The sequence below is a fragment of the Artemia sp. Qi Xiang Cuo genome, chromosome 15 (assembly GCF_049724085.1).
Source record: "Artemia sp. Qi Xiang Cuo chromosome 15, ASM4972408v1, whole genome shotgun sequence".
Taxonomy (NCBI): Eukaryota; Metazoa; Arthropoda; class Branchiopoda; order Anostraca; family Artemiidae; genus Artemia; species Artemia sp. Qi Xiang Cuo.
Window position 1 is genome coordinate 6,700,882 of NC_142808.1, and position 22,514 is coordinate 6,723,395.

General features: G+C 36.2%; 2 protein-coding genes across 2 annotated transcripts in view; both read right to left on the bottom strand.

Moving 5' to 3' along the window:
• Nucleotides 1-511, bottom strand: part of LOC148943273 (5-taurinomethyluridine-[tRNA] synthase subunit GTPB3, mitochondrial) — a 53,583-nt gene extending 53,072 nt beyond the window's left edge. Inside the window, exon 1 of the mRNA XM_089100945.1 lies at nt 449-511. The gene's annotated coding sequence lies outside the window, so the exon portion shown is untranslated. The remainder of the gene's footprint in view (nt 1-448) is intronic.
• Nucleotides 512-5,559: 5,048 nt separating this feature from the next.
• LOC148943274 (pre-rRNA-processing protein TSR2 homolog) overlaps nt 5,560-22,514 on the bottom strand; it is a 111,470-nt gene continuing 94,515 nt past the window's right edge. Inside the window, exon 4 of the mRNA XM_089101402.1 lies at nt 5,560-5,790. Coding sequence (XP_088957528.1) covers nt 5,659-5,790 — 132 coding nt within the window. The 3' untranslated portion in view covers nt 5,560-5,658. The remainder of the gene's footprint in view (nt 5,791-22,514) is intronic.

Consider the following 22,514-nt stretch of genomic DNA (forward strand, 5'->3'; position numbering starts at 1 on the left):
CACCTATGAAAGAGCATAAAATTAATTAGGCTATCTTGAAAATCCTCTTTTTGTTCTAGCATGATGCCTTCTAGAGAACCACTATCCTACAACTTTGCTCAGGAAGATCTTTTAGAGCATGTACCTTTATCTTGTCTACCTCTAAGGTGATGGATCTTTGATAATCCTAAATAGGCCTATCCTAGGTTTGTAATCAAATCATTGAAAAATGATTCATTAGACCTTAAAATCAAAGATAAGTAGGCTTAAAGAAAAATCGAAGGAAAAAGTGCCTATTTCCACAGGTAATACAGATTTTCTAAGCAGTAATCTAGGAATAGGCTAGAGAAGAGATAGGAGCTTCAGAACATCTTCCTGGAAGATAGCAAGCTCTTTCAACCATTCCAGGAATTTTCTGTCTCTCATCTCGTCTTTAAATACCATAAAAAGCTCATCGTCTAAATTGTACCAAAAAAATAATAGAATGAACCAGTCATTTTCTTTTCATAAAAAACAATATCACGCGCTAAAGTTTTATAACTTCATGCCAAATTCAAACCTTGAGAAGTTGCCAGATCGGAAAGAAAGGATTATGCTCACTTTAATCTAGAATTAGGTTTTTTTGGACAGATTTATCTTACATCCTGCTTTATTCTCCCAGGTGTCATGAGCAAATTAATCAGTTCTATTTTGGCATATAATTTTATGAAAAAAAAATTTAATTCTGTCTTATTTTGAATTTAGTCTGATAGTAATTATAGTTTATTTCTAAATCACCGATAAAACAAAAGGAGAAGTGTATGTGAAAGTTTCGAAACTGACCAGTGTATTGTAAACCACACGACTGTTCGTGAAGCTCCGTGTCGATTTTCATTCGTGTTTTTAATAATTCGCAATTTTTTATAATTTTTCATTTGCCAACCTGTTTTAATTACAATAGTACCTTTTATATTTTTGAATAAAAAAAGCATATCTGTGATTTTTTTGTATCATAATTTTTTTTCTTTAAAGACCACAGACTTTCAGTGGCGGATTCAGGGGGAACGAGGGGGAGCCCCTCTAACGTAGTCTAAAGCAGTGTAATTTACTTAATTAACGCAAGTTTGTGTTAATTAAATTTGCTCCTAACGCATGTTTTTCGGATAAACCTATTTTGCCCTCCTTAAGAAAAGTCCTGGATCTGCCCTTGCAGACTTTATGGGCCATTGTAGTTTCACTGAAAGAAAATAAATAATTTCAGCTATACAATAGTTATGAGCTAAAAGAATTAATAAAATCTATGTTTTCAAAGCTCAGGCGGGGCAGATGAAAGGTATGGTATATTTTATTCATATATGAAGATAAGCTTTGGATCTCCGATCCTTTTTAGAATATTTACTTTAGCACTGATTATTACTCCTTATTCTAGCAGAGAAAGACTCAGATTGGCATGTGAACCAGAGTGACCCTCAATTTTTAAAACAATTATTTTTGCTTCTTCGTTACAATTTTTACCAAAGTCTTTCCCCAACCCACCGACATTCTTTTGAATTGTTGCCCTGATCCTTCGTTTACTTTCTTTTGTTTTTACGATGGTCGGTGTTTACCCTTCTGGAAAATACCCCCCTCGGCGGGAAATAATCCCTTGGAAAATACCACCCCCACGTGGCTGGTTGCTCTTCAATCACTTTGGGCTTAGAAAAGGACTGGAACTCTCAATTTCTGATCTAATGAGCACATTCTGAAGCGTCTTCGATCATGAGGCGGAGCTGTGAATAAGGAAGGGGCAGTTCCCCTCCTATACGGAATAAATTCTGCTCATTTTGGGGTCTAATGTTACTCTTTACTTTCATAATAAAAGCGTAAACCAGAATTATTCCCAAAATCATAAAGAGGTAGATATCAATTTTACATTTTTGATACGTTTTTTAAATTTTCGTTTACAACCCCCCTGCAGGGAGGGGGAGATTCTCATCGGGTATAAAATTTTTGGAAGTAATTTCCTTTTAGTGGGTATCAAATTGTCTGGCAAAAATTTTATCAGTAGACTTTTCTGAACATTTCTCAACTAAAAAAAAAAAAAAAAAAAAAAAAAAAAAAAACTGCTCAAATAACATTCTCAAATATGGAAAACCCTGTTTTTCTGCGGGATGTGTGTGTATTTTCCGAGGTTACTTTCCACGGGGCGTGTGTGTGTGTGGGGGGGGGGGGTGATTTTCGGGCTGTGTTTTTGGGGGTAGGGGTAAACACCTAGAACCGTTTTTTACTTAGGCCAGTCACATTGAAATGTTAATATTTCTAGTTATTAAAATTGAATCATTAAGGATAATTTCATCATAATCTCAGAACCATATATGATGAACAAACTATAGTGAACAAGATGGCTATCTCAAAATTTTCATCAGATATCTCTGGATGGAGGTACCTTGGTGGGGGTCTGGTTGCCCCCCAAACACTTTTGATTATTTTTAAAATGGGCGCAAGGGCTAGGGTTTGATTCATGGTGTGGCCAGTTATTTGGTTTGGGACGGAGTTAGTGGCGTGACTCTGTAAGCTTAGTTAGAGTCAACCCAGCTCTAAACGCGCATCTGGAGAAATCTGGGGAAGGTAAACAGGAAGGATGTGCGAAAGCACCGGATGGCTGGCCCCATTGCAATTCCCGGCCGAAGGGCCTTGAGACGGAGATCAGCACTGCCGGTTTAGACTTTAAGAGTTTAGTGCCGCATCCTTTACCCAAGTTTCTACAACAAATACTACCATGAGAAGTGCATAGACGAAAATAACATAGATTATAACCATGGCCTATGGTAAAAGAGAAATAATATAAAGCCAACAATACCATAAGTTTGGAACACATCAGATTATACGCCACCACCATTTGGAACAAGTTTACAATTTTTTACGAACCTAAATAAACCACTGTGATATGAAATCACTACCCCAGGAAGAAGAGTTTGACCGAAACTTTATCTGTAAGCGAGGCTATAGGTTTTCATTTCATGAAATTACCATTAGATATAAAAAACTCGTGTCTCATCATAAGGCACAGCCAAATCGCAATATTCCTTAATGTAATAAAAATTTAACTATAATCTCCATAGGTATTAGATCTTCCTGGTAGTTAAATGAAGAGGCTTCACAACAAAATTTTTGAGAGAAGGGTAAGAGATTTTTCGGCCGAGATCAATAATTTTTTCGATAAAGTCATAGCACTAAATTAAACAAAATTTTGAGTTATTTTTTTACAGACTGGTTAAAAATACTAAAATAAGGGCTGGAGTTTCCTTCCTTTTTTGACGTCTGGATTCTTTACCATTAAAGCAATCAATAAATTTCAGTATTTTGCGTCAAAATTCTACCCCAATAGTATATGTTAGGACAAACGCATTTCCCAAGTATTTTTTTTGGAGGAATCTGTCACATTTCAAAGAGAGGATCTAACAATGGAAAGGTGTTTTTGTAGCAGTTTTAAAATTACAGAGGTACTTTAAGTAGTAATTTGAGACACTAGAGTGTCCCGCTGAATCAAATTTATCTCCAGATTCCAAGAAGCTGAATTTGAAAGAGACACGGATACTGAAGATTCTGGCAGTTTATCGTCTGATACCATGCAATTAAAATGCTAAGGACAGTGAAAATTAACTTTGGTTGTCTGAAAAGTGGAAGCACACACAGACATGGGCATATCTTTAAGAAAATTAAAAAGTGGGAATTCAATTTTTATTGAAAAATACCTCCAAACATTTTTTGGTAGTAACAGGTGTCAAACTGAAAAAAATAAAATCCATTTACCGACAAAGACACTTTAATTAATAAAATACCATAATTAAAGACATACGAAGTCTATCACTCAATAAGAATTATCTTTAGATTCGAATAAAGCTGAACTTAAAAGTGACACATATATGGAATATTCTAGTAATTTATCATTTGATATTACGCTATTAGAATATCAAGGACAAGCATGCTTTGGAAGGAGGGTGCAGGAGTAGGGGTATTTGACCCCCGGAATTATTCGATAAGATGAGATAAGTGTTGAAGAAAAAACCCGGTAATTTCCTTCGAAATGGCCAATCAAACAAACAATAAATAAATTTTGTTTAACTATGCTTTCAATTAGACGATTTTTTCCAGATTATTCACATTTTAAAAACAGATCAGCCCGTGTCATGCATTCTGACCTGAGAAAAATAACTCATCTTTCTCCCTATCCTCCCTTCTGTATTTGCCAGGTTTCGGTTGGGTTTCAATAGATAATGCTATCCTCCACGAATTTCTCTTAAGCAGCTTATAGCGCATACGCTATAATGTCGCAAACGTATATATATAAACGTACAACTTTGCAAATTATTAACTAGAGTATTTGGTCCTAACTAATACTTTTTTCAGAATCAACAACTGAGATATCAAGATTCAAAGCGCCCCTGTTGCTTTAAAACATGGGGGAATCAAGTATGTTTGATTGTTTACTTTTCGGAGAAATGTGGATATTAGAAAAGATTGGTTAGAGAGAACCTAATTGACTCTAAACTCCAAGACATTCATCAAAGAATTCCCCCCAAACAAGGAAGAATACGTATAAAAAATGCGCTAAATACTCAATAATGTAAAGAGATATTATCACTAATTCCATAATAAAATGCGATTTAACTGATTCTGTAAACTCAAATCGCTCATTGCTTATTTTGAAAGGGGGGTATTTTTAAAGTAGTGTGACTTACCCCCCTTCCCAGCCAGAGTCAAGCCAGCTCTAAATAGGTACCTGGAGAAATCTGGAGAAGGTAAAAAGGAAGGGTGTGCGAAAGCATAGGATGGCTGGCCCCAACCCCCACTGCACTTAATGGCTGAAGGGCCACGAAATGGAGGTCACCACCACCGGTAAGGACTGTAAGGTCTAACGCCATATTCTTTACCTTTTTTATAAACTCAAAAAGATAAGAAGCTTTTTTTCGTATTCCACCTAGTTGACTCTACACTTCGTACACTCACGAAGATATTTCACAGAATTTTGGAAGAATGCTAACAAAGAAACGAAAAAAAACAAAACGATTTGTTTCGCTGGAAAGAGTTACAGCTCCTCTGAAACAAATTGTCAATAAAAGTACCAACGTAGCAGCACTATATTCCTTCTTTTCTGCCCTTTCAAAAGATCGTAGGCACTTTCCTGACAATGGATCCCATTCCCTCTGATGGTCCCGGATATAGTCCTAAATACTTTATTCCTTCGTTGGTTTGAATCTCTTGATCCTTCCCTTTTCTGTATTAATGGGTTTCTTATTCCGTCAAAAACATTAGGCCTATATGATTGCAAAAGAATTTAAGATCAGCTGGACATCAACATTGGAAGGAAACATGACAATCTGATTAATAGAAGCATGTTACTTATTCCAAATAAGAATTTCATTGTTAACATGAACCATCGAGAGGTGGGGGGTCGCATTTTTCAAAAGCGACTATGATACTCGGAAAGAGTATAAAATAAGGAATCTAATGGTGCTATTTTAACTTCATTAAAATGTTTCCAACGGAGGAACCATAACAAGTAGAATAAACCAATTCTGGAATTTTTTTTTCACCAGATAATTGATGCATTATGTTCGAAATAGTATATTTTCGTTGGAAATTTCTTCCATTGTTGTCTTCATGGAAGGACTCCATTTATAAACTAAAAAACTCAACACAATTAAATTCAGAATTATTTTATTTTTTCTTGCTTCTCGTCACCAAAGTAAAACCTTCTTCATCTACAATAGGTTCTTTAGGTTTTTTATCACCCGATTCCTGTAGGGACATGCTGTCAACTTTTAGTGCCTCAACCGAATCCTCGGGTACCTAAAATACAAATAGTCATTTATTAATGCTTGAACTTAACAGCATGGATAACTTACAAGAGTGAAACTGGCACTAGTGTCGGCAACACTAAAACTATTAACGACATCTAGCATTTGGCGACACTTGGCATTTTTTCAAGCTTATTAAACGTTTTTCTGTCAGGAACTGAGATAAGACAGTTAATATTACACTCAGGTACCTAAAATACAAATAGTCATCTATTAATGCTTGAACTTAACAGTATGGATAGCTTATAAGAGTGAAAGTGGCTCTAGTGTCGGCAACACTAAAACTATTAACGACATCCAGCATTTGGCGACGCTTGGCATTTTTTCAAGCTTATTAAACGTTTTTCTGTCAGGAACTAAGATAAGACAGTTAATATTACACTCAGGTACCGAAAATACAAATAGTCATCTATTAAGGCTTGAACTTAGAAGTATGGATAACTTACAAGAGTGAAAGTGGCGCTAGTTTCGGCAACACTAAAACTATTAACGACATCCAGCATTTGGCGACGCTTGGCATTTTTTCAAGCTTATTAAACGTGTTTTTGCCAGAAACTGAGATAAGACAGTTATTATTACACTAATTTTATTAATTATACAAATTAAATTAACTATTCTTATTACTACAACGTAAAAAAAGGCAAGTGTCGCAAAATACTACATGGTGTTAATGTTTTCTTTGTCGACACTAGCGCCAATTCCCACGTTTGTAAGTTACCCATACTCCCTGGCTTGAACTGAACTTTGTAAAATAGTTGCACAACTATTAGGCTTACCATACTTCTTTCTTTTCTTCTTTATTGAACACTTCTGTTTCAGTTGGTTTCTGGACAGGTATAAATACAGAATTAATGTTTGAGGGGGGAGGCACCAGCGAAAACTGAGCTCCTCTATTGGTACTGTTTACTCATTCAGCCTTCTAGTGGGAGGGAAAATCCAGTAATACCCTCCCCTAGAGTAACACCATCAAATATTCAAGTGTCCTGGACGAAAATGTTAGCAAAATTTACTAACATTTTAACACATTTTTTGTGTTAAAATGTTAACACACACTTTTGTGTGTTAACGTGTAACTAACAGTGTATACACAAAAATGTGTAACTAACATTTTTTTTAACTTTACAAATTGTTAGCAAATTTTTTTTTGAAGTTTTGAGAGTGCATAATAGGTTTGAAAATAAATGGCAACGAGACTAAGTCACTTGTACTAGGAATAAACAAGGGTGAAGAGGTGATGTTAGATAATGAGGAGATTGATCAGGTAGATAGCTTCACTTTCCTAGGTAGTATTGTTAGCAAATATTGTGGATGCAGCGAAGGTATGAAAAGTATAATAGACAAGGCGCAGTTTTTTCACAGTTGAATAAAGTTCAGAAGAACAGGAATATACGTCTGCAAACTGAAAATTAATCTCCCATCTCCCTTCACCTAGACTAAGCCTGAATAAGGATGCGGTAGGGGAATACACCCCTTCCTATTACAAAAAAATGTTTCTGATGTTTATTTTAACGCTTCATTTAACTAACCTAAGTTGCTTCATATTTTGTAGAATTATATGCAATGATGTGTAAGTGCGCATCTGCTATTATGAAGGAGGAGTGGAGAGTAATTTTATAGGCGTGTTGGAGGGGGCAGAAGTCTCAAACAGTTCATTTTAACGCCAAAACATCCCAACTTCCAATAACTAGATTATTGGAAGCCACGGTAATGACATTGATCAAGTATGTCTCTGAAACGTGGGCGAGAGTCAGCCACAGCCACTTCTTGGGGGAGGTTGTTCCACTCCTTGATAACTCGGTTTGAGAAGGCCCACCTTCCAACTTCTTTATTGAAAGTGCGAACCTGAGAGTAATATTTCAAGTGGGTCAAACATTGTGTTGGTGTGCTTTCATGCTGTTATACATAGATACAGCTGTGGTAACTCACACTTTTTGAAAACAAATTACACTCAATTCAATTTCTCGTGAATTACAAGAAAGGAACGTACCAAGGAGGGAGAGTGGTCCGGGACCTGAATCAATAAATTAGGCTAGACATTAATTTTACATTAGTTTTACAAGCTAATGTTAAAGTGAATCAATAAATTAGGCTACATATTAGTTGACCTCCCCCAGGCCATTCAGCGTGTCCCCAGGTAGCGATAGGGGAACGCCTGCACATATGTAGGGTACCTCCACAGAAGGCACGGACCAAGGGGACACCTTGTCCCTGGGGGTCCATAATAGAAACTCGGGCACCCTCACCCGGGGTCATAAATACGGGCAGAGGAGGAAGAAGGCCCCTCAGATGTACACTCAAAAGGGCCCAATGGTTTGTCCACAAGTCCCAGGAGTTACAAACCTTCTCCCAGTAATGGGTTAAATTGCATGGTGATGCAGAACACCATCACGGAAGGATCCTCTATAGGAGGACAACTGCGACAGGGCGTAAGATCCAGGTCTATGGACAACGACCTCTGCAAAGGGCTGCCTCGACCCTATCGGGGTACCTGCAAGACTGGAAACCTTGCGGTCAACTCTATTCCTACTTGAGGAGTGGCCCCCCTCGAGGTAATTATAGCCTAGTAAACGACACAGCATTCGCACGGGATTCTGACAAATGGACAATTCTTCTGGGCTTGGTATGTCTGGACGGGCGTCTTCGGGATAAAAACCTCTTCCTAGCTAATTTATCTATTATGGGCTACCTCCCCGTAGTAGCATAATATTTGTAGGCATGAATATATAATGAGTTGGAGGTAATAAGCTTGATATTGCCTGTGCAGGATTTCGACTCTTGTTGATAGAAGAGCATCGCCAAGTGCTGAAAACCATGTTGTGGCCAAGATGGGCCCAGGATTGCAAAAAGACCCATTCATGGAGGTCCCAGGGACTTCTTGCTGTCCGGTTCTAAGCCAGCTTAAGCACTTCGGTGTAGCCTTGAGAAGATATGTGATCTCCGTCCTGCACTGGTATCGGGGATCATTGCTTTTCCTGAGGCAAAAATAATTTCAATGATTTAAAGAATGGAACTTGGAATGTTACGACGTTAAAAAATTACCATCGTATCGATATTTTGACTGACGAATTCAGACGATTCGAACTGGACTTGTTAGGAGTTTCAGAAACTCATATCCCAGGGGTAGGAAGCATGAAATTAGGTGATATAGAATTTGTTTACTCAGGCAGGAAGGTAGGCAGGAAGGAATAGACAGGGAGTAGGGCTCATGATGAATAAGGAAGCTGCTAAGTCTTGTATAGGCTGGGAAGGTATTAATAACAGAATACTAATTGCTCATTTTATGACTAAAAAGTGCAGGGTATCAATTTTAGTAGTATAGGCCCCCGTAGAACCGACTGAGGGAGATACTAGTGACTCAGATGAATTTTACTTACAGTTACGGGAGCAACTAGGCAGGGTCTCAGGTAGGAATATGATGTTTTTACTTGGAGATTTTAACGCTAATGTAGATACAAATAAGGATGGATGGTATCCTAGCCTAGGTAAATTTGGTGTAGGAAAAGAAAACAGTAATGGATACAGACTTCTGCAATTGTAGGTATAATAATCTAGTTATAACCAATACGGTGTTTGGTCATAAAAAGGCTCATAAGTTAACATGGTAACCACGTGATGGTAAGACAGCAAACCTTATTGATTATGTTATTGTAAACCAAAGACTGGCAGGATCAATGCAAGATACTAGGGTATATAGGAGTGCCGTTATTGATGTTAAAGGTATATATCAACATCTAGTAGTGTAAAGGGTTAATTTGAATTTAAAGCATTAAAACGATAACTACAGTCCGGGAAATTTGTGTGTGGTAGGGTTCCATGATAATAGTGTGATAGAAAATTTCCAGTCATTGTTGAACAGTAAAACTGAGAGTATAGAATCTGATTATGTGGAAAATGGTGGGAATAGGTTTAAAAAAATAATTTGTGAAGTTGCTGAAGGTGTCTTAGGGAACTAAAGCTAGAACTGCAGCTAAGAATATTAGTGAAAAAGCTTTACGTTTGATAGAAAGGAGTAAGGACTTGTACAAGAATTACCTTAGTGATAGATCATTTGATAACAAAAGGAATGTAAAGAAAGTGGCGAAAGTATTAAAATTTGAATTAAGGAGTTGTGAAGTGGAGGCTATGGATGAAATTGCTGTGGATCTAAAAGATGCAGCTAGACAGCATCATAGTAAAATTTTGTATTAGTATGTTAATAAATTTAGAGGGATTAGTCAATCAGGACCTGGCCAAGTTACAGATAGGAGAGGCGCTGCAAATAGCGATAAGGAAAAAACTAGAGAAAGATCGGCCGAACATTTTTAGAATTTGCTTAACCGATATAGAGTTGAAGGAAGAGATATAGAGGAAAATGAAAAAGTTAGTGATACATTGGATGTGAAGGAAGATTTGTTTTGTGAGGAAGAATTAGCGACAGTACTAAAAGGACTAAAAACTAACAAGGCTCCAGGTAATGATAGGGTGGCAAATGAGTTTTTTAAATATGGTTACTCTGAGGTTAGAAATAAGTTACTGAAGATTATGAATATGATTTTTGAAAAAGGGGAAGTACCTAACGATTTTAGGAAAACCTTAATCAAGCCACTTTACAAGAAAGGTGATAAAAGTGAGTTTGGTAATTATCGAAGGATTAGTCTGGACTCTGTAGGTAGTAAATTACTTAGTAATATGATACTTTTTAGACTGAGAGGTGCCGTAGACAAAGCTTTAAGAGAAGAACAGTGCGGTTTTAGAAAAGGTAAAGGATGTGTCGACCAAATTTTCACTCTTAGGTTAATAATTGAGAAGTGCCTGAGTGTTCAAACACCTTTGGTCCTCAGTTTTATAGATTATGAGTAAGCGTTCGATTCTGTTGATAGATGAGCTTTAGTAAAGGTTTTATCCTTGTATGGTATACCAGACAAATACATTAAAGTGATTAGTGCTATATACGAGAATAACACTGCTGCGGTTAAGGTAGAAAATGAGGCTTGCAGCTGGTTTTGTATTAAATCCGAAGTTAAGCAAGGTTGAGCTCTATCCCCCCTTATATGCATTATTTTAATGTACTTTGTCTTAAGGAGCACAGGAAAGGCAATGGGAGACCACGGAATCAAATGGGGAGGAACAAGTCTCCTTGACTTAGATTATCCTGATGATTTAAGCTCTTAGATGAAAGTGTGAGCAAAATGAAGAAGGAAGTTTTAGAGGTTTTGCGAGTTCAGGGTGCTAGAATAGGTTTGAAAATTAATGTTGAGAAGACTAACTCACTAAGGCTAGGAATAAGTGAAGATGAAAAGGTGAAGTTGGGTAATTAAAAGATTGATCAGGTGGACAGCTTCACTTACCTTGGTAGTAATATTACTTAAGATGGTGGGAGCAGTGACGATGTCAAAAGCAGATTAGCCAAGGTTCAGGGTGTTTTTCACAGTTAAAAAAAGTTTGGAAGAATAGGAAGATAAGTCTGCAAACCAGGATTAGAATATTAGAAGCTACAGTGATGACAGTCGGCAAATATGGCTCTGAAGGATGGACGCTCTGAAAAGCAGATGAAGATTTGCTAGATGTTTTCCAGAGAAATTGCTTAAGGATTGTTCTGGAAACCCGGCTGACTGACCGTATTTCAACCAATAGGCTATACGAAAAATGTGGTTCAATATCGCTCTCTGCGGCTATAATGAAAGAAAGATTGAGGTGGCTAGGGCGCATTGTGCGGATGAAGGATGACAGATTGCCGAAGATTGCTCTTATTGGCCAACCATCTAGGGCTAAACGGAAAGCACCACTTGCTACCTTCTCATTCATTTTGGACCCATCAACAAAGAATTGGAAATGGTTTTTATAAGTAATTGTATTAAGTTCAGCGAATTTCTTCTGGACAAAAGCAATGGGGGTTAAATCTTTAGTCCACTTTGAGTAATCAGTATTTATTATGGGGATTGACCAACTCAATGGAGGGGATTGGGGGAAAGTAGGTGCAATAGACTTTGCGAATACAGGGAACTTCTTCTGAATATCGGCATACTCATCTGCAATGTCTCTATACATGGCTGGATTTCTTAACCAATTATGTAGGGTGTGTGAGCTATTTGATTCAATTTTTGTAAGATGTTTTATCAAAAGAAAGCTACGTCTCTCCCTTATTGTTGTTAATCCACTCTCCATAAGCAGAAACTTGGTGCTTGTGGGTTTCCTAAGACCGAATATGAGACATATTATATCGTTTTGTATTGTTTCAATTTTTTGAATCTGGGTCTTTGCACATGCACCATAGACGATGAGCCCATAGTCAATATGGGGTCTTATATGTGATTTATAAAACTGGATTAAGGTTTTCTCCTTACAACCCCAGGGTGTGGAAAGAAGTCTTTTTAGTATACTTGTTTTTCTATAGCATTTTTTTATTGTGTTTGAAATGTGGAGGTGGAAATAAAGTTTTTGGTCAAGCATGAGACCTCCGTAATTAATATGATCATCATCTGGAACAGTTGTTCCATTTAGAGTTAGTCTTTCATTAACATAATTTCGCTTTCGGTGAAACTGGATTATTTTTGACTTGGTAGGTGCAATGGGTAAATCTGAATGTTGACAAAATTTTTCAAATTGGAAAAGTGACTTTTGCAGCTTTGACTGTGCAATCTCAAAGGTGTTACCAGATGACCATAGTACCAGATCATCAGCATATTGTAGATTCGTGTGGGGGAGGTTAATGTCCCAGAGATACAGGGCAAAGAGGAGGCAGCTGAGAAATGCTCCTTGAGGAAGGCCTTTGGTTATTGTCTTTTGGGGTGAAGAGGCTGAACCTACACAAACAATGAAACTTCGCAATTCTATGAAAGATTTTATAAAAGATACTAGCTTGGGGAGTAGTCCAAGGTTTGCAAGTTTAATTAAAAGGATTTGGTGGTTCACATTGTCATATTCCCCTTCAAAATCTAGGAAAAATGCAACTAGGACATTATTTTTCGAGAATGATTCATTTATTGCATTTGTTAACAATATGAAAGCATCTGTTGAGGAATGGTGTTTCCTGAAGCCGGTTTGAGTGTGAGGGATCATATTATTTTTCAACAAACCAGAGGAGTCGGTATTATATCATTTTCTCCATTATTTTCCCCATCACAGGAGTAATCATTATAGGCCTATAGGACTCAGGGTTATTTTTGGGTTTATTTTTCTTTAGGATTGGTAGGAGGGACGAACATTTCCAGATATTGGGGAACATAGATGAAGCCCAAGCAAGATTATAACAATTTAGAATTTCCTGTTTATATGAAGGGGTGAGATTTTTTATCCATGTAGGGTGTATATTGTCATAGCTGCTACTAGTCTTGGTCCTAATATGATGAATTACATTGTTCATTTCCTGGATCGAGATTGGGCGGGTTATATACTCGGTTCCTGGACGAGAGTGGTAACTTGGGTTCATAGGAATTGGGGGCATTTTGCTACAATTATTTGATGTTAGCTTATTAACAGAAAGAGTGGCAAATAGCTTAGCTTTTTCATTATCATTGTCATAATGGGTAATATTATGTATAAGTCAAACAGTTCGTGGTAACGAACTGTAAGTAAGGAGCGACCCGGCTCAATGGCAACCGAAACTCTAAAAAACAGAATTTTGATACCAATAGATACATCAAAAGAATCAAATTTTAATTGTGATTTCAAATATATAAGTTTCATCAAGTTTAATCTTACCTATCAAAAGTTACGGGCCTGAGAAAATTTGGCTGATTTTCGAGAAAAGGGGGAAAGACCCCCTAAAAGATATATAGAAACTCAATGAAAATCACACCATCATATTCAGTGTATCAGAGAACCCTACTGTAGAGGTTTCAAGCTCATATCTACAAAAATGTAGAATTTTGCATTTTTTGCCGGAAGAAAGATCACGGGTGCGTGTTTATTTGATGTTTTTTTTTTCTTTTTCCCAGGGGTGATCGTATTGACCCAGTGGTCCTAGAACATTGTAGGAGGGCTCATTGGAACGGAAATTAAAAGTTCTAGTGCCCTTTTTAAGTGACCAAAAAAAATGGAGGGCAACTTGGCCCCCTCCCACGCTCATTTTTTTCCCGAAGTCACCCAATCAAAATTTTGAGATAACCATTTTGTTCAGCATAGTCGAAAATCTAATAAATATGTCTTTTACGATGACTTAATCCCCCAGAGTTCCCAGGGGAAGGGCTGCAAGTTATGAACTTTGCCCATTGCTTAAATATTGTATTGGCTATTGGGAAGTATACAGACATTTTCAGGAAGAATTTTTTTCTGGTAGGGGGGGGGGGCTAAAAGAGGGGGTTACTCGGGAGAATCTTTCCGTGGAGGATGTTTCTTGGGGGTAAGGGACATTTGTATGAAGGGGGCACCGGATTTCCAAGCATTATTTAAAATACGATCAGAAATTAAATTTAAAAAAACAAGTTTTTCAACTGAAAGTAAGAACCAACATTAGAACTTAAAATGAACAGAAACTATTACGTATATGAGGGGGTTCTCCCCCAAGTTAATACCTCGTTCTTTAAGCCAAAGATTTTTTAGTACTTTCATAAGAGCTATTTATTCTAATTAACGGCCTTTTTGATTAAGCGGTCATTTTTAAAGAATTGGAACAAAATTCAAACTTTAGCTTAAAGAGCAGTAGAAAGGGGGGCGCTACTCCGAACATGACCACGTTTTTTATGGTTTTCTCACTGAGAATGAAAAAACAGAATTTTTCTCACTTGAAAAAACAGGAATTTTCTCACATTTATGGTTGTTTCTTATCAATTTATGTCTGTGTTATTGTTTTTGTCAGTGAGAATGGAAAAACAGATTAATTTATGCCTGTTTTATGGTTTTTGTCAGTGAGAATGGAAAAAGGGTATTTTTCTCACTTTGATGGATGTTTTCTGGATTATTGAGTCTAACGGGGAAAGAGTCAATGACACTTCATTGAAGATCTTGTTTTGTCGTTGTTGTTGTTATGTTATGTTATCTTATCTTATGTTTTGTTATGTGTCAACATTAATTTATGTCTGTTTTATGGTTTTTGTCAGTGAGAACGGAAAAACAGTATTTTTCTCACTTTGATGGATGTTTTCTGGATTATTGAGTTTAACGGGTACCGGAGTCAATGAAACTTCTTTGAAGATCTTGTTTTGTCGTTGTTGTTATGGTTTTTGTCAGTGAGAATGAAAAAACAGACATAAATTGATGTTGACATCCGAGAAAAGCATCAAATAAAATTTACAATAGAATTGTTTCCAGGGCAAATTTTATTAATATCTTTGGAGTTTGACCTGAAGAATTGTTTCCGGGGCGAAGTTTTTTAATGTCTGACAGATGATGTCATGGTTGATTGATTTGCCAAGAAAGGGGAATTAATTTCTTGTTTCTTAGGGGAATTATTGATTCACGAAAGGGTTTCTTAGTAATTTCAAATTTGACAGCGCAGGGATGCCAAAAACAAAAGGAACACGCGGAAATTACGTTTAGGGTTTATTTGGGTGAAACCGTTTTAGACATTTTAGGGAATTATTTCGGCGAAACAGTTAGAGACATTTTAAAAGATGATTTTAGAAGAGGTCTTAGAAGAGAATTTGAGGGTGAAACTCTGTGGTCGTTATAATGCACAAGTTCCATTTGAACAGTGTCGTGAGGTCCCTACCCCAACCCCAAAGGGCTCTGACCCCCCACCCCAACCCCGAAGGAAGCCCCCGGTCCCCAAAGGTCCCCGCCACCCAAAAGGGCCCCCTGAGCCACAATTTTGTTAATACTTTTTTAAGGCTTTATTATATCTTTTCAGAACAAGTTATTTTCATAATGTCCTTCCTAAACCCATTTTACAAGTTGAAGTTCCCATCCTTTTCACCCACAACTTTACTTTACAGCTTTTTGAATGCCCCAACACCAGGCAATACTTTTCAAAAGGCATTTAATAACAAGTTATTTTCATAATGTCCATCCCTAGCCAATTTTACAAATTTAAGTACCCCTCCTTTTCAAGTACAACTTTACTTTACAACTTTTTGAATGCGCCAACACCAAGCAATACTTTTCAAGAGCATTTCAGAACAAGTTCTTTTCATAATATCCATCCTAAGCCCATTTTTCAAATTGAAGTACCCATCCTTTACACCCAAAACTTTACTTTACAGCTTTTTGAATGTTCCAACACCAAGCAATACTTTTCAAAGGCATTTCAGAACAAGTTCTTTTCTTAGTGACCGTCCTAAACCCATTTTACAAATTGAAGTAGCCATCCTTCAGAACAAGTTCTTTCAGAGCAACTTCTTTTCTTAGTGACCGTCCTAAACCCATTTTACAAATTGAAGTAGCCATCCTTTACACCCACAACTTTACTATACTGCATTTTTGAATAATCCAACACCAAGCAGTACTTTTCAAAGGCATTTCAGAACAAGTTCTTTTCTTAATGACCGTCCTAAACCCATTTTACAAGTTGAAGTACCCATCCTTTTCACCCACAACTTTACTATACTGCTTTTTTGAATGCTCCAACATCAAGCAACACTTTTCAAAGGGCATTTCACAACAAGTTCTTTTCTTTATGTCCCTCCTAAACCCATGAAGTTCCCATCCTTTTCACCCACAACTTTACTATACAGCTTTTTGAATGCTCCAACATCAAGCAATACTTTTCAAAGGGCATTTCACAACAAGTTCTTTTCATAATGTCCATCCTAAACCCATTTTACAAATTGAAGTACCCATCCTTTTCACACAGAACTTTACTTTACAGCTTTTTGAATGCCCAGCACAAAGCAGTACTTTTCGAAAGGCATTTCAGATCAAGTTCTATTCTTCATGTCCATTCTAAACCCATTTTACATATCGAAGGATCCATCCTTTTCACCTACAAAATTACTATACTGTACTTTTTATTGCTCTAACACCAATCAAAATTTTTCAAAGGGAATCTCAGAACCAGTTATTTTCTTATATACCATTCTAAGCCCATTTTACAAATTAACGTGCCAATCCATTACACACACAACTTTACTTTACAGCTTTTTGAAAGTAAAACACCATGCAATACTTTTCAAAGGGCATTTGAAGTAGCCATCCTTTTCACCCACAACTTTACTATACTGCTTTTTTGAATGCTCCAACACCAAGCAGAACTTTTCAAAGGGCATTTCAGAACCAGTTCTTTTCATAATGTCCATCCTAAACTCATTTTACAAGTTGAATTACCCATCCTTTACACCCAAAACTTTACTTTACAGCTTTTTGAATGTTCCAACAAAAAACATTACTTTTCAAAGGGCATTTGAAGTAGCAATTCTTTTCACCCACAACTTTACTATACTGCTTTTTTGAATGCTCCAACACCAAGCAATACTTTTCAAAGGGCATTTCAGAACCAGTTCTTTTCATAATGTCCATCCTAAACCCATTTCACAAATTGAAGTACCCATCCTTTACACCCAAAACTTTACTTTACAGCTTTTTGAATGATCCAACACCAAGCAATACTTTTCAAAGGGCATTTGAAGTAGCCATCCTTTTCACCCACAACTTTACTATACTGCTTTTTTGAATGCTCCAACACCAAGCAATACTTTTCAAAGGCATTTCAGAACCAGTTCTTTGCTTAATGTCTCTCCTAAACCCATTTTACAAATTGAAGTACCCACCCTTTTTACACACAACTTTACTTTACAGCTTTTTGAATGCGCCAACACCAAGTAATACTTTTCAAATGGCATTTCAAAACAATTTCTTTTCCTAATGTCCCTCCTAAACCCCATTTTAAAAGTTAAATTACCCATCCTTTACACCCACAACTTTACTTTACAGCTTTTTGAATGCTCCAACACCAAGCAATACTTTTCAAATGGCATTTCAGAACAAGTTATTTTCTTAATGTCCTTCCTAAACCCATTTTACAAGTTGAAGAAGCCATCCTTTTCATCCACAACTTTACTATACTGCTTTTTTGAATGCTCTAACACCAAGCAATACTTTTCAAAGGGTATTCCAGAACCAGTTCTTTTCATAATGTCCATCCTAAACCCATTTTACAAATTGAAGTACCCATCCTTTACACCCACAACTTTACTTTACAGTTTTTTGAATGATCCAACACCAAGCAATACTTTTCAAAAGGCATTTCAGAACAAGTTGTTTTCATAATTTCCTTCCTAAACCCATTTTACAAGTTGAAGTTCCAATCCTTTTCATCCACAACTTTACTTTTCAGCTTTTTGAATGCCCAACACCAAGCAATACTTTTAAAAAGTCATTTCAGAACAAGTTATTTTCTTAATGTCCCTCCTAAACCCATTTTACAAATTGAAGTACCCATCCTTTTCACCCACAACTTTACTTTACAGCTTTTTGAATGCACAACACCAAGCAATACTTTTCAAAACGTATTTCAGAACAAGTTCTTTTCTTAGTGACCATCCTAAACCCATTTTACAAATTGAAGTACCCATCCTTTTCACCCACAACTTTACTTTACAGCTTTTTGAAAGCACAACACCAAGCAATACTTTTCAAAAGGCATTTCAGAACAAGTTCTTTTCTTAGTGACCGTCCTAAACCCATTTTACAAATTGAAGTGCCCATCCTTTTCACCCACAACTTTACTTTACAGTTTTTTGAAAGCACAACACCAAGCAATACTTTTCAAAGGGCATTTGAAGTAGCCATCCTTTTCACCCACAACTTTACTATACTGCTTTTTTTAATGCTCCAACACCAAGCAATACTTTTCAAAGGGCATTTCAGAACCAGTTCTTTTCATAATGTCCATCCTAAACTCATTTTACAAGTCGAAGTACCCATCCTTTACACCCACAACTTTACTTTACAGCTTTTTGAATGCTCCAACACCAAGCAATACTTTTCAAAGGGCATTTGAAGTAGCCATCCTTTTCACCCACAACTTTACTATACTGCTTTTTTGAATGCTCCAACACCAAGCAATACTTTTCAAAGCGCATTTCAGAACCAGTTCTTTTCATAATGTCCATCCTAAACTCATTTTACAAGTTGAAGTACCCATCCTTTACACTCACAACTTTACTTTACAGCTTTTTGAATGCTCCAACACCAAGCAATACTTTGCAAAGGGCATTTGAAGTAGCCATCCTTTTCACCCACAACTTTACTATACTGCTTTTTCGAATGCTCCAACACCAAGCAATACTTTTCAAAGGGCATTCCAGAACCAGTTCTTTTCATAATGTCCATCCTAAACCCATTTTACAAATTGAAGCACCCATCCTTTACACCCAAAACTTTACTTTACAGCTTTTTGAATGCTCCAACACCAAGCAATACTTTTCAAAGGGCATTTGAAGTAGCCATCGTTTTCACCCAAAACTTTACTCTATTGATTTTTTGAATGCTCCATCACCAAGCGATACTTTTCAAAGGCATTTCAGAACCTGTTCTTTTCTTAATGTCCCACCTAAACCCATTTTACAAATTGAAGTACCCATCCTTTTTACGCACAAGTCTACTTTAAAGCCTTTTGAATGCGCCAACCCCAAGCAAAAGTTTTGAAATGGCAATTCAAAACAACTTCTTCTCTTAATATCCCTTCTAAAGCAATTTTGGAATTTGAAGTACTCATTCCTTATACCCATAACTTTACTATACTCCTTTTTGAATCCTCCAACGCAAAGTAATACTTTTCAAAAAACATTTCAGAATCAGTTCTTTTCTTAATGTTCATCCTAAATCCATTTTACAAGTTGAGGTACCCATCCTTTTCACCCACAACTTTACTATACTGCTTTTTTTAATTCTCTAACACCAAGCAATACTTTTCAAAGGACATTTAAGAACCAGTTCTTTTCATAATGACCATCCTAAGCCCATTTTATAAATTGAAGTACTCATCCTTTACACCCACATCTTTAGTTTACAGCTTTTTGAATGCTCCAACACCAAACAATACTTTTCAAAGGGCATTTCAGAACACGTTCTTTTCATAATATCCTTCCTAAACCCATTGTACAAGTTGAAGTTCCCATCCTTTTCATCCACAACTTTACTTTACAGCTTTTTGAATGCCCAACACCAAGCAATACTTTTCAAAAGACATTTCAGAAAAAGTTATTTTCTTAATGTCCCTCCTAAACCCATTTTACAAATTGAAGTACCCATCCTTTTCACCCACAACTTTACTTTACAGCTTTTTGAATGCACAACACCAAGAAATACTTTTCAAAACGTATTTCAGAACAAGTTCTTTTCTTAGTGACCGTCCTAAACCCATTTTACAAATTAATGTACCAATCCGTTTCACCCACAACTTTACTTTACAGGTTTTTGAAAGCACAACACCAAGCAATAGTTTTCAAAGGTAATTTCAGAACAACTTCTTTTCTTAATATTATTCCTAAACCCATTTTACAAAATTAAAGTGCCCATCCTTTTCACCCACAACTTCACTATAATACCTTTTTGAATGCTCCAACACCAAGCAATACTTTTTAAAGGGTACTTCAGAACAAGTTATTTTCTTAATGTCCTTCCTAAATCCATTTTACAAGTTGAAGCATCCATCCTTTTCATCCACAACTTTACTTTACAGCTTCCGGGGAAATATTTGGAACAGAACTTTAAATTTTTCATCTCTTTGAGAAAGGTCGGAACTGAATTTGAGAAAATTTAGAATTAAAGTGAAACCTTTTATCTTCATAGAAAATAATCACAATCATAGTATAACTTTTCCTATCTTCTAAGGAAAAATTTAGAACTGAACTATAAATTTTATTGTCTTAAAGGTGAACTTAAAACTGAAGTGGAAGGTTTTTATTTTCTCTGGAGAAATTAGAATTGAATTGTGTTCGTTGGTAAAATTCAGAAGAGAACTTGAACTTTTCTATCTTCTATAAAAAATTTGGAATAATCTTTTAATTTTTTTATGTCTTTGAGAAAAATCTGAAATGAAGTGGAAAATTTTTATATTATTTTGGGAAAATAAAATAGATCAATAACTTATTATATTTTCATTGAGAAAACTCAGAATCAAATTTGAACTTTTCTTCTTCCGGGAAAATATTTGGAACAGAACTTTAAATTTTTTCATCTCTTTGAGAAAGGTCGGAACTGAATTTAAGAAAATTTAGAATTAAAGTGAAACTTTTTATCTTCATAGAAAATAATCACAATCATAGTATAAGCTGCCAAAAAGAACGAGGAGAAGACTATTCAAGAATCCAAAACGGATCCAACTTCTAGCGAAAATAATGAGGAGCTGAAATCTCATCCTAGCGAAAAGAATGTACCAGCTGCCGAAAAGAATGAACAGGAGACAGTTCAAGAATCGAAACTGAATCTAACTTCTTGTGAAAATAAAGAGGAACAGAAATATCACACTATAAAAAGGAATTAACAAGCTTCCGAGCATAAAGAGTAGGAGCATCTACAATAATAGCAATTGTATCAAAATTCAAGCGACAATATTGAGGAGCTCAAATATCATACTAGCGAACAGAATGTACCAGCTGCCGAAAACAATGAGGAGGAGACTATTCAAGAATCCAAAATGGATCTAACTTATAGTGAAAATAGAGAGGAGCTAAAATCTAATCCTAGCAAAAAAAAATGTGACAGCTGCTTAAAATAACGAGGATAAAACTGTTCAATGATCCAAAACGGATCTAACTTCTATCTAAAATAAAGAGGAGCTGAAATCTCATCCTAGCAAAAAGAATGTATCAGCTGCCAAAAAGAACGAGGAGGAAACTATTGATTCCAAGTATATTGCAAGTTGATTCCAAGTATATATGATTTATTAAGCTTCTTTTTACCCATAAAAGGCTAAAAAACCGTGAGAATTTGCCTGATTTTTGAAATAGAGAGGAACAAGAGAGGTTTTATGAAATATTAAAAATGATAAAAGGAGTGATTCCAGTTTTTTGTGCTGGAATAGCAGTCTGGTGGTATTTTAAAAAGCTTATTAACTCATAGATGGATCCAAATTCTAGCGAATATGAAGAGGAGCTGATAGTACCCACTAGAAACCGGACGGTTACAGATGCCGAAAAGGATGAAGTAGAGCATATACATGTAGTCATATCGGATGTAACTTATTCCGAAAATATAAAGGAGAGGAAACATCACCAATGAGTCATGAGAGAAAACTAAGCCGGACCATACTAGGAAGGGCGAATTCGCGAGCACACATTTCCTCAAACTGTTCTCGAAAATTAAGATGAGCTGAAATATCGTACTTAGACTAAGTATGTACCATCTTAAAAAAAGAACGATGAGAAGACTATTTAACAATCCCAACTGGATATAATTACTAGCGAAAAGGAAAAGTCTAATACACATCACATGAGAAGCCAGAAGTTAATTGCTGCCAAAAAGAACGAGGTTGAGAAGATTCAACAATAGAAATTGAATCTCACTTCTAGCACACGAAAAAAGGAGATGTCACTTTCTACAAAAGAAAATAATATGTAAGATACCAAAAAGGACGAAGAGGAGACTATTCAAGAATCCAAAATGGATCTAACTTCTAGCGAAAATAAAGAAGAGCTGAAAACTCATACAAGCAAAAAGAATGTACCAGCTGCCAAAAAGAACGAGGAGGAGACTATTCAAGAATCCAAAATGGATCTAACTTCTAGCGAAAATAAAAAGGAGCTGAAACCTCATACTAGCAAACAGAATGTACCAGCTGCCGAAGAGACCGATGAGGATATTATTAAATAATCCAAACTGTATCTAACGTCTAGCGAAAATAAAAAAGTATCTTAAAAT